Raw genomic sequence first — 12,484 nt, 5'->3', positions numbered from 1 at the left:
GGTGGGAGAAATGGGATGCTCCATTATTAGGGGGAAGAAAAATGTAAATAAATGGGATTCCCACGCAATTCTTCTGTCCTCCCATCTTCTTAGTGGAGCTAAACTGAGCCGGAAGGGGAGGATGTCGGGCCCAATGTCCTTATAAGGTTTAGAAGGAGAGTTTTAAATTTAACCTAAAGAGGAATGTAAAGCCCAACTCGCTCTCCCTTCTACATCTTCTATGGACCTCAATTTTGGGATCTCCGGACGCTTAATATTCTCCCCGACCGCACAGCACGTATTATTCTCCCCACAACACTTTTCTGCATATCTTTAAATTGTATATTCTAAATCACTTATATTAATGTCTCTCCCTCTAGACTGTCCCCACCTCTAGACTGTAAGTTCGCTGCGGGCAGGGGATGCGTCGGTTTATCATTGTACTGTACTCTCTCAAGCGGTTCGTACAGTGCGCCGCACAGTGTAAATTCTCAATGAATAGTACTGAGCGAATGAAGTAAACTCTTTATGGGCAGGAAATGTGTCTGCTGATCCTGTTGTATTGTGCCTCTCCCAAGAGCTTAGTACAGTCACCTAGCACTCAATACAGTGCCAGGACTCTGTCACCTATCTGCTGTGTGACCTTGGGCAAGCCACTTAAAAATAATAATAATAATAATAATGACGGTATTTGTTAAGCGCTTGCTACGAACCGAGCACCGTTCTAAGCGCCGATGATGATGGTATTTTTTAAGCACTGACCATGAGCCAAGCACTGTTTCTCTGGGCCTCGGTCCCCTCATCTGTCAAATGGGGAAGAAGACTGTGCTTGGCTCATATTAAGGGCTTAACTAATACCATCATTATTATTATTATTACCTGGAGCAACCTGATGACGTTGTGTAAGCGCTCAGTACAGTGCTGAGCACTCAGTGCAGTGCTAAGCGCTCAGTACAGTGCTGTCACTGGGCAGGGATGGTCTCTACCTGTTGCTGAATTGTACATTCCAAGCGCTCAGTCCAGAAGCAGCGTGGCACAGTGGAAAGAGCCCGGGCGTGGGAGAGGTCATGGGTTCGAATCCCTGCTCTGCCCCTTGTCAGCTGGGTGCCTGTGGGTAAGTCACTTCACTTCTCTGTGCCTCAGCGACCTCATCTGTAAAATGGGGATAAAGACTGTGAGCCTTACGAGGGACAGCCTGATGACCCTGTATCTCCCCCAGCACTTAGAACAGTGCTCTGCACATAGTAAGTGCTTAAATACCAACATTATTATTAGTAGTAGTAAGTGCTCAATAAATACAACTGAATGAATGGACAAGCGCTCAGGCCAGTGCTCTGCACATAGTAAGCGCTTACCAAATACCAACATTATTAGTAATAGTAGTAAGCGCTCAATAAATATGAATGAATGGACAAGCGCTCAGGCCAGTGATCTGCACATAGTAAGTGCTTACTAAATACCAACACTATTAGTAGTAGTGAGCGCTCAATAAATACGACTGAATGAATGGACAAGCGCTCAGGCCAGTGCTCTGCACATAGTAAGTGCTTACTAAATACTAACATTATTATTAGTAGTAGTAAGCGCTCAGTAAATACGACTGAATGAATGGACAAGCGCTCAGGCCAGTGCTCTGCACATAGTAAGCGCTTACTAAATACCAACATTATTAGTAGTAGTAGTAAGCGCACAGTAAAAACGACTGAATGAACAAGCGCTCAGGCCAGTGCTCTGCACATAGTAAGCACTTACTAAATACCAACACTATTAGTAGTAGTGAGCGCTCAATAAATACGACTGAATGAATGGACAAGCGCTCAGGCCAGTGCTCTGCACATAGTAAGTGCTTACTAAATAACATTATTAGTAGTAGTAGTAAGCGCTCAGTAAATACGACTGAATGAATGGACAAGCGCTCGGGCCAGTGCCCTGCACATAGTAAGCGCTTACTAAATACCAACATTATTATTAGTAGTAGTAAGCGCTCAATAAATATAAATGAATGGACAAGCGCTCAGGCCAGTGCTCTTCACGTAGTAAGCGCTTACTAAATACCAACATTATTATTAGTAGTAGTAAGCGCTCAATAAATATGAATGAATGGACAAAGGCTCAGGCCAGTGCTCTGCACATAGTAAGCACTTACTAAATACCAACATTATTATTAGTAGTAGTAAGCGCTCAATAAATATGAATGAATGGACAAGCGCTCAGGCCAGTGCTCTGCACGTAGTAAGCGCTTACTAAATACCAACATTATTATTAGTAGTAGTAAGCGCTCAATAAATATGAATGAATGGACAAACGCTCAGGCCAGTGCTCTGCACATAGTAAGCGCTTACCAAATACCAACATTATTATTAGTAGTAGTAAGTGCTCAAAAAATACGACTGAATGACTGGACAATCGCTCAGGCCAGTGCTCTGCACATAGTAAAGCGCTTACTAAATACCAACATTAGTAGTAGTAGTAAGCGCTCAATAAATGCGACTGAATGAATGGACAAGCGCTCAGGCCAGTGCTCTGCACATAGTAAGTGCTTACTAAATACCAAAATTATTATTAATAGTAGTAAGCGCTCAGTAAATATGAATGAATGGACAAGTGCTCAGGCCAGTGCTCTGCACATGCTAAGCACTTACTAAATACCAACATTAGTAGTAGTAGTAGTAAGCGCTCAATAAATGCGACTGAATGAATGGACAAGCGCTCAGGCCAGTGCTCTGCACATAGTAAGTGCTTACTAAATACCAACATTATTAGTAGTAGTAGTAAGCGCTCAGTAAATATGCATGAATGGACAAGAGCTCAGGCCAGTGCTCTGCACATAGTAAGTGCTTACCAAATACCAACATTAGTAGTAGTAAGCGCTCAATAAATATGAATAAATATGAATAAATATGAATGAATGGACAAACGCTCAGGCCACTGCTCTGCACATAGTAAAGCACTTACTAAATACCAACATTATTGTAGTAGTAAGCGCTCAATAAATCTGAATGAGTGGACAAACGCTCAGGCCAGTGCTCTGCACGTAGTAAGCACTTACTAAATACCAACATTATTATTAGTAGTAGTAAGCGCTCAATAAATCTGAATGAGTGGACAAACGCTCAGGCCAGTGCTCTGCACGTAGTAAGCACTTACTAAATACCAACATTATTGTAGGAGTAAGCGCTCAATAAATCTGAATGAGTGGACAAACGCTCAGGCCAGTGCTCTGCACAGAGTAAAGCGCTTACTAAATACCAACATTAGTCGTAGTAGTAGTAAGCGCTCAATAAATACGACTGAATGAATGGACAGGGGCTGAGCAGACAGTAAGCGCTCAGTAAATAGGACTGAGTGAAGGAATGAATGGTGGCCCCTCCCCCGAAGGAGGAAACGGCCGTCACGTGAGGGGCTGGGACTGGCCCAAGGACTGGCCCAAGGACCGGCCCAGGGACCTGCCCAAGGCCCAGGGGGAGGAGGAGGACCTGATGGCCGCAGCAGCCGCCGACATTCATACATTCACTCCCTGCTTCAGTCATTCGGTCGTATTTACTGAGCGCTGAGAGGGGGCGGGGCACTGTACTGAACGCTCGGGAGCCCCACCTGGGCAGCCGGGCGGAGAGAGACCCCAGGCGCGATGCCCACCAGTTTCACCGTGGTGCCCGTGGAGGGGCAGCCTGCCCACCCTGCCCGGGCCCAGGAGGAGCCTCTGGATTTGGGAGGCCTGGGTGAGTGTGGCCGCCCCTCCCCTCCATCCCCTCCCTCGGCCGCTGCGGGATTTGGGAGGACTCACCCGGGTAATAATTGGGCTTTTTGTTGGGCGCCCACTCAGTGCCAGGCACCGTGCTGAACGCTGGGGTGGAGACGAGCAAGTCGGGTGGGATGCCATCCCCGTCCCACGTGGGGCTCGCAGACTCCATCCCCATTTTTCCAGAGGTGGGAAGTGAGACAAGTGAAGCGACTTGCCCAAGGTCACAGCAGACGAATGGCAGAGGGATTGGAACTCAGAAGAGTGATGGTATTTATTAAGCGCTGACTAGGTGCCAGGCACTGTGCTGAGCGCTGGGGTGGAGACGAGCAAGTCCACCCTGTCCCACGTGGGGCTCGCAGTGTCCATCCCCATTTTTCCAGAGGAGGGAACTGAGACAAGTGAAGCGACTTGCCCAAGGTCACACAGCAGGCGAGTGGCAGAGGCATTGGAACCCATAAGAGTGATGGTATTTGTTAAGCGCTGACTAGGTGCCAGGCACTGTACTAAGCGCTGGGGTGGAGATTAGCACGTCGGGTGGGGCGCAATCCCCGTCCCACGTGGGGCTCGCGGTCTCCATCCCCATTTTCCAGAGGAGGGAACTGAGGCCCAAAGAAGTGAAGTGATTTGCCCAAGGTCACACAGCAAAGTGGCAGAGCTGGGATTAGAACCCATAATGATGACGGTATTTGTTAAGCGCTTACTATGTGCCAGGCACTGTGCTAAACCGTGGGGTGGATCTAAGCAAATCCAGGTGGACGCAGTGCCTGTCCCACGTGGGGCTCGCAGTCTCCATCCCCATTTTCCAGAGGAGGGAACTGAGACCCAGAGAAGTGAAGTGACTTGCCCGAGGTCACTCAGCGGACAGGTGGCAGCCCGGATTAGAACCCAGAATAATAGGATGGTATTTGTTAAGCGTTTACTAGGTGCCAAGCACTGTTCTAATCGCTGGGGTGGAGACGAGCCCCGTCCCTTTTCAACCGCGGGATTTGGGGCGACTCACTCGAATAATAATAAGGGTTTCTGTTACGCCCTTACTCTGTGCCAGGCACTGTACTAAACGCCGGGGTGGAGATGAGCAAATCCGGTAGGACACGGTCCCTGTCCCACGTGGGGCTCACGGACTCCATCTCCATTTTTCCAGAGGGAGGCACAGAGGAAGTGAAGTGACTTGCCCAAGGTCACACAGCAGATAAGCATCCGGGATTAGAGCCCATAATAATGATAATAATGATAATCATGGTATTTGTTAAGCGCTTACTGTGTTCCAAGCACTATTCTAATCGCTGGGGTAGTTACAGGGTAATCAGGTTATCCCCTGTGGGTTTCATAGTTTTACTCCCCATTTTACAGAGGAAGGAATTGAGGCACAGAGAAGCAAAGGTCGCACAGCAAAGTGGCACCCGGGATTAGAATCCATAACAATAATAATAATAATAATGGTATTTGGTAAACCCTTACTATGTGCCAACCACTGTTCTAAGCACTGGGGTCGAAAGAAGGTAATCAGGTTGTCTCACTTGGGGCTCATAGTCTTAATTCCCATTTTCCAGATGAGGTAATTGAGGCACAGATAAGTGAAGTGAAGCAATTGGCAGCCGGGATTAGAACCCGTAATAAAAATAATAGTAATAATGGTATTTGTTAAGTGCTTAGTACGTACACAGTACATACAGTACAGAGAAGCAGCGTGGCTCAGTGGAAAGAACCCAGGTTTGGGAGTCAGAGGTCATGGGTTCGAATCCTGGCTCCGCCACTTGTATGCTGTGTGACTGTGGGCAAGTCAGTTAACTTCTCTGTGCCTCAGTTGCCTCATCTGGAAAATGGGGATTAACTGTGAGCCTCACGTGGGACAACCTGATGACCCTGTATCTCCCCTGGGTAGATGCAAGTTAATCAGGTTGTCCCATGTAGGGCTCACAGTCTTAATCCCCATTTGACAGATGAGGGAAAGTTGAGCAGCTTGCCAAGGTCACACAGCAGACAAGTGGCGGAGGCGGGATTAGAACCCACGCCTTCCGACTCCCAAGCCCGGGCTCTTTCCACTAAGCCGCACTGCTTCTCCGTGGCCTGCTGACCTTCTAACTACCAGGCGGGGCCTCTGTCCACTAAACCGTGCTGCTCCTACTTAACCGTTCTGCGCCTCAGTTATCTCATCTGTAAAATGGGGATTAAGACCGTGAGCCCCACGTGGGACAACCTCATTACCTTGTATCTACTTCAGCGCTTAAAGCAGTGCTTGGCACATAGTAAGCGCTTAACAAATACCATCATTATTATTATTACCCCCTCCCCCTAAGCTTTGCTAGGTACGCGGGGGGCAGGCTTGGGGGCAGACACTGATAATAATAATAAGCATGGCACTTGTTAAGCAGCGTGGCTCAGTGGAAAGAGCCCGGGCTTTGGAGTCAGAGGTCATGGGTTCGAATCCCGGCTCTGCCACTTGTCAGCTGTGTGACTGTGGGCAAGTCACTTCACTTCTCTGTGCCTCAGTTATCCCATCTGTAAAACGGGGATGAAGATTGTGAGCCCCACGTGGGACCACCTGATTCCCCTGTGTCTACCCCAGCGCTTAGAACAGTGCTCTGCACATAGTAAGCGCTTAACAAATACCAACATTATTATTAAGCGCTTATTATTCCTGGACTAAGCCCCACTTTTCCTCATCTCCCCCTCCCTTCCACACCCCCCGACTCATTCCCTTTGCTCTTCCCCCCTTCCTTGCCCCACGGCACTTTTGTTTATATCGATAATTCTATTTATTTATATTGATGCCCGTTTACTTTTATTGATGTCTGCCTTCCTCCCCCTAGACTGTGAGCCTGTTGTGGGCAGGGATTGTCTGTCTTTATTGCTGTATTGGACTTTCCCAAGCGCTTAATATATAGTGAATATATAATATATAATATACATAATATATAATATATATAATATAATATTCACTATATTAATACAGAGAAGCAGCGTGGCTCAGTGGAAAGAGCACAGGCCTGGGAGTCAGAGGTCATGACTTCGAATCCCAGCTCTTCCACTTGTCGGCTGTGTGACTGTGGGCGAGTCACTTCACTTCTCTGTGCCTCAGTTACCTCATCTATCAAATGGGGATTAACTGTGAGCCTCACGTGGGACAACCTGATTACCCTGGATCTACCCCAGCGCTTAGAACAGTGCTCTGCACATAGTAAGCGCTTAACAAATACCAACATTATTATTATTATTATTAGTGCTGTGCACACAGTAAATGCTCAATAAATACGAGTGAATGAATGGGGTGCTCGTTAAGCGCTTACTATGTGCCGGGCACCGTGCTGAGCACTGGGGTGGATACAAGGTAATGGGGTGGGTACAGTCCCGGGCCCACTTGGGGCTCCCTGTCTCAATCCCCGTTTTACAGATGCCCAGAGAAGTGAAATGACTTACCCAAGGTCACACGTCAGACAATTGGTGAAGTTGTGATGAGAACCCATGATTTTTTTTTTTTTGAATCCCAGGCCCCTCCTCTTTCCACCACCCCATGATCAGGACCGAGCCGGGGGTCATCCAGGCTGAGGGGTCGGGTCTTCACGCCCTCCTCCCTCCTGACTATCCCAACCCCTCGGTCTGGACGACCCCCATCCCGGTCCTGTCTATCCTGACACACCTCGAACTCCCCGTTTAGCACCCGAAGCCCATTTCCCCACATCTCCTCTACCAGGCAGCTTTTGCACACTGGCCCATCGATCAATCCACCTGTTTTTTGAGCGCTTATTGCGTGCCGAGCACTGCGCTAAATGCTCGGGAGAGGACAATTCAACAGAGTTGAAGGACGTTTCCCTGCCCACATTCCCACTGGGAAAGAGATGGAGGACTGTGTTTATTGGGGCGAGGGCTCCCAGTCCGTTATCAAAAACACTAATTAATCCTGGTCGTTCCATTTGTAAATATTTTCTAGACTATAGGCTCCTTAGAACAACAATAATAATATTTATATTATTTATTAAGCATTTACTAGGGGTCAGACACTGCTTTTAAGCGCTAGGGTAGGTACAGGCTAATCAGGTTGGACACAGTCCCTGTCCCACATGGGGCTCAAGCTCTTAATCCCCATTTTATAGATGAGGTCACTGAGGCCTAGAGAAGTTAAGTGACTTGCCCAAGGTCACATAGACAGGTGGAGGAGCCAGGATTAGAACCCAGGTCCTTCTGACTCCCAGGCCCGGGCTCTTTCCACTGGACCATGCTTCTAAGGGTAGCTTTCTGAAGTGCTTAGTACAGTGCTCTTCACCCTGTGGGTCCTCATTGAATACCGTCATTACTGTTATTAGCCATCAAAGTTTGACCACCTCAAGCGCTGGGAATTATTAAAGGGGGGAGAAAAACTAGTCACTTTTTAAAATTGCATTTCTCTGTACTGTAAGCTGTTTCCGATATTAGAGCTGTCATCTGCCCATCACCAGCTCAGTCAGTCAAGCAATCATATTTATTGATGACTTATTACGTGCAGAGCACCATACTGAGCGCTTGGGAGAGTATATTATAACAGAGTTGGTGGACATGTTCCCTCCCCACAGCGTTCTAACCCGTAAATTAGAATGAAAACTACTGTAATAATGTTATTGGGGTATTCTTTAAGCACTCACTCTGTGCCATGCACCGGCTAAGACACACTGCAGTCAGATCAAACACAATCCCCTTCCCATTTGGGGCTCACGGTGGGAGACCAGATATTTTATCCCCTTTGTGGAGATGATGAAACTGAGGCTAAGAGAAGTGAGTGACTTATCCAAGGTCCAACAGCAAGTAAAGGGCAGAGTTAGAATTAGAAAAGTCACTAAAATGATAATAATAATGATATTTGTTAAGCACTTCCTATGTACCAAGCACTTTTCTAAATTCTGGAGTAGATCCAAGGTAATAAAGTTGAACCACATGGGGCTCAAAGTCTTGATCCCCATTTTCTAGGTGAGGTAACTGAGGCACAGAGAAGTGAAAAGACTTGCCCAAGGTCACCCAGCAGACAAATAGAGGCCTCCTCCGCTGAGAGCCACAGATACTTGGTGGAAATTGACCCACAGGGAATTGATATTTGTTAGTGTGTCATTTAAGTCCTCGAGACCGTAAACTCCTTGTGGGCAGAGAATGTGTCTACCAACTCTGTTGGAGTGTAGGAGAAGCAGCGTGGCTCAGTGGAAAGAGCACGGGCTTTGGAGTCAGGGCTCATGAGTTCGAATCCCAGCTCTGCCACTTGTCGTCTGTGTGACTGTGGGCAAGTCACTTAACTTCTCTGTGCCTCAGTTCCCTCATCTGTAAAATGGGGATGAAGACTGTGAGCCCCATGTGGGACAACCTGATTCCCCTATGTCTACCCCAGCGCTTAGAACAGTGCTCGGCACATAGTAAGCGCTTAACAAATACCAACATTATTATTATTATTCTCTTATTTTATTTTTTTTTATGGTATTTAAGTGCTTACTATGTGCAAAGCTCTTCCAGATGCTTAGTACAGTTCTCTACGCACAATAAATGCAGAATAAAGATGATTGTTGCTTCCAGTCCCCGACCTATATTGGTTCCAAAGCACCACTGATGAGAATTGTTGACGACAGTGGTATCCGGGCACCGAGCAGCAAGAGGTTTTGCAGGGCTAATTCCTTAACATCTCAAGACATCCGCCTTCGCTTTCACTTAAATACATCTGCTCGAACTGCGTTCATTTTTCCTGTGAGTGTCCCATGATCCTAGACCAGTCACAGCCACTTGAGGTCACATGGGACTGCCAAGTGCAGGGAAGAGGAGAAAAAGGCCATCTGGACATTGTGATAAGAAGGAAAGAGACTCAGTCATGTTTTCTCCCGCAGAGAATCAGCTCCGGAAGCAGCCTGGCTTAGTGGAAAGAGCATGGCTTTGGGAGTCAAAGGACCTGGGTTCTAGTCCTGACTCCCCCACTTGCCTGCTGTGTGACCGTGGGCTTAACTTCTTTGTGCCTCAGTTCCCTCATTTGCAAAATGGGGCTTCAGTACCTGTTCTCTCCCTCTTACTTAGGCTGTTAGCCCCATGTGGGACCTGATTATTTTGCATCTAACCCAGCTCCACCAGTACCAAGTATAGTGCTTGAAGCATCAAAAGTGCTTAACAAATACCATAATTAATTACAGTTAATCCGGAGGCCTTGGACATCAGAAAGTCCTCCACACTCCCAGTGTTACCAGGTAATACTCTTTTATTATTATTATTAAGGTATTTGGAAAGTGCTTACTATGTATCGGGCACTGTACTAAGCTCTGGGGTAGATACAAGCTAATCAGGTCCGACACAATCTGTGTCCCACACAGGACTCACAGTCTTAGTCCCCATTTTGCAGATGAGATAAAGTGAAGTGACTTGCCCAAGATAACACAACATACAAGTGGTGGAGCCAGGATTAGTATCCAGGTCCTCTGATTCCCAGACTCGTGCTCTTTTCACTAGGCCATACTGCTTCCGGAGCACGGGCTTGGGAGTCAGAGGATATGGGTTCTAATCTCGGCTCGACCTCTTGTCTGCCATGACCTTGAGCAAGTCACTTCACTTTTGTGCCTCAGCTACCTCATCTGTATAATGGGATTAAAAGTGTGAGCCCCACGTGGGACAACCTGATTACCTTGTATTTACCCCAACACATAGAACAGTGCTTGGCACATAGCAAGCACTTAATACCGTTATTATTAATATTATTATTTCCTCCATTTACTTCCCCTGTTAAAATGGGGATTAAGATTGTGAGCCCTATGTGGGACAGGGACTGTGTCTATCCGGGTTATCTCGTATCTACCCCAGCACTTAATACAGTGCCTGGCACATAGTAAGTGCTTAACAAATACTACAGTTATTATTCCCTGGTTTTAGGCTTTCAGCCATTATTGAGTCTATTCAGAGAGTCCATCCAGAGATCTAAGGGAAGTCAAAAGGAAAGGAAAGAATAGGCTAGAGGCATTTGTGCTTGTTTTTCATTGACACATTTGAACAAGAATGCACCTCACTCGAACCAAGTTCAGCAAAGTCACGGTTCCTGCCCTCGGAAATCAGACGGTCTGGAAAAATAGCTTGGGCTTTGTAAAGAGGTCTCAGAAAAAAAAATATACGTTAGTCAATGGTATTTATTGAGTACATCCTGTGTGCAGAGCATTGAACTAAACGCTAGAGTATAATACAGTGGAGTTGGTATAAACACAATCCCTGCCCACAACTTGTATCTGATTAATTTGTATCTACCCCAGTGTGTAGAGTGGTGCTTAACACATAGAGCTTAACAAAATACTGTTTAAAAAAAAAAACAAAAAACAAAACACCAAGAAACCTTCCCCAAAACCAAGCTTACATTCTCAAGAATAACCCACCCTGACTTTACTGTTAATCTTCAGCTAACTACTATGGGTCCAGTGGTGTTCACGTACATAGTGAATCTTGGATCAGTTCAACGTGAATGAGGTTGAAAGCAAACATATTTTGTGAATTGGTGGTTATAAGTGGGAGATTGAATGTAAACTTCCACTGTTCTGAAAACTCCGCTAGATTGTTTTGTTAAACTCCTCACTTAGCTCCTTAAGGGTGAGGATTATGTCTCCCTTCTTTTTGACTCTCCCAAGTGCTTAGTACAGTGCTGGGCACTGAGTTAGAGTGCTCAGTACGTGCCACTGATTGCCCGACCTCAGGAGCTGAGCAAGCCCAGGCCCAGCTGAATGGGATTTGTCAATCAGTCTATCCAGGTTATTTGGGTCTTTGCGTGCAAAGCACTGTACTGAGCGTTCAGGAGGGTACAGTGCAACAGAATCGTTGGACACCATCCCCTGCCCACAAAGAGCTTACAGGCTAAAGGGAGTCCAGGTTGACTTCCTCCTGCTGTAGGCGGGAAGCTGGTCTAGGTGACCTTAACCTGCTCCTCAAGCAGCTGTTGGTTATTATGTCTAAGCAAATTGTCAATTGGAGGACAGAACGAGACTCAAGGAGGGAGTCACAAATTGCTTGGCGTCTTTTGAAACGCAGGCCTCTGCCGTCCTCCGAAATCGCCGGTGTCCTGTCCTGGAGGGGTGAAGCGAGAACTTCAAGTGCTGCTGTTTTGGATGTGATACCTTACTGCCCGTGGTTGTTTCTGGGTAAACAAAGGAGACTCGGGACTTTTCTAGTTCAGAGGGCTTTCTTGCTTCACTTCCTTTGAGTCTGTCACTAACAAAGTTACCTTTATCTTCTGACAAATAAGCTTGTTTTCAGCAGTTTTGCTCTTGAGTCAATCCCTCTGCCATTTAGCCCCACCAACCCCAGTTTTTCTTGCCAGGACTGATAACATCACGGCCAAACAAAACCACCCTGGGATCGCTTTCCTTTCAGTTGGAGACTCTGGTCTCTTCCGGCTTCCAAACCGTGATTTAATAGTGCCTCGTCAGACCTCTGGCATGGAGAACCTTTCTCTCGTGGGGGAGGAGGGACTTCTCTCCCGTCAAAACAGGTGCCTGCCGCCTTGTTACTTCTGTCCCTTGTGGAAGGTTCAGATTCCCAGGGATTCTTTTGTTTCCCTGGGAGCCGCCGGGAGTCTATGGTCTCCAAACCTGACTGCGTTGGAGGGTGAGCTTTGTTGGTTTGACGTGGGAGGCATGGAGGAGGGAGAGAGAGAGAGGGAGGTGATTGCAAAATCAAGGTTCTTTCCCGCATCCGGCCTATCGTTAGCCTCAAGAGCTTCGGCAGCGTAACACGCTTCTGCCCCTTCACTAGCTCGCTCCTTTTCTACCCTGAGGCTCCTCTGGCCCCTTGCTT

At 47.0% G+C, this 12,484-nt stretch overlaps 1 protein-coding gene across 2 annotated transcripts in view; it reads left to right on the top strand.

The window, feature by feature from the left end:
* Positions 1–3,449: 3,449 nt before the first annotated feature.
* The window catches only part of SLC12A7 (solute carrier family 12 member 7), a 97,373-nt gene continuing 88,338 nt past the window's right edge, over positions 3,450–12,484 (top strand). The window contains exon 1 of one of the 2 annotated variants that reach the window (XM_029053775.2): positions 3,450–3,698. In XM_029053775.2, coding sequence (XP_028909608.1) covers positions 3,608–3,698 — 91 coding nt within the window. In that variant the 5' untranslated portion in view covers positions 3,450–3,607. The remainder of the gene's footprint in view (positions 3,699–12,484) is intronic. The other variant, XM_039910601.1, reaches the window with a different exon arrangement.

The sequence above is a fragment of the Ornithorhynchus anatinus genome, chromosome X3, assembly GCF_004115215.2.
Source record: "Ornithorhynchus anatinus isolate Pmale09 chromosome X3, mOrnAna1.pri.v4, whole genome shotgun sequence".
Classification (NCBI taxonomy): domain Eukaryota; kingdom Metazoa; phylum Chordata; class Mammalia; order Monotremata; family Ornithorhynchidae; genus Ornithorhynchus; species Ornithorhynchus anatinus.
The sequence above is the reverse complement of the archived record's forward strand: the minus strand, read 5'-3'. Positions and strand labels throughout refer to the sequence as shown.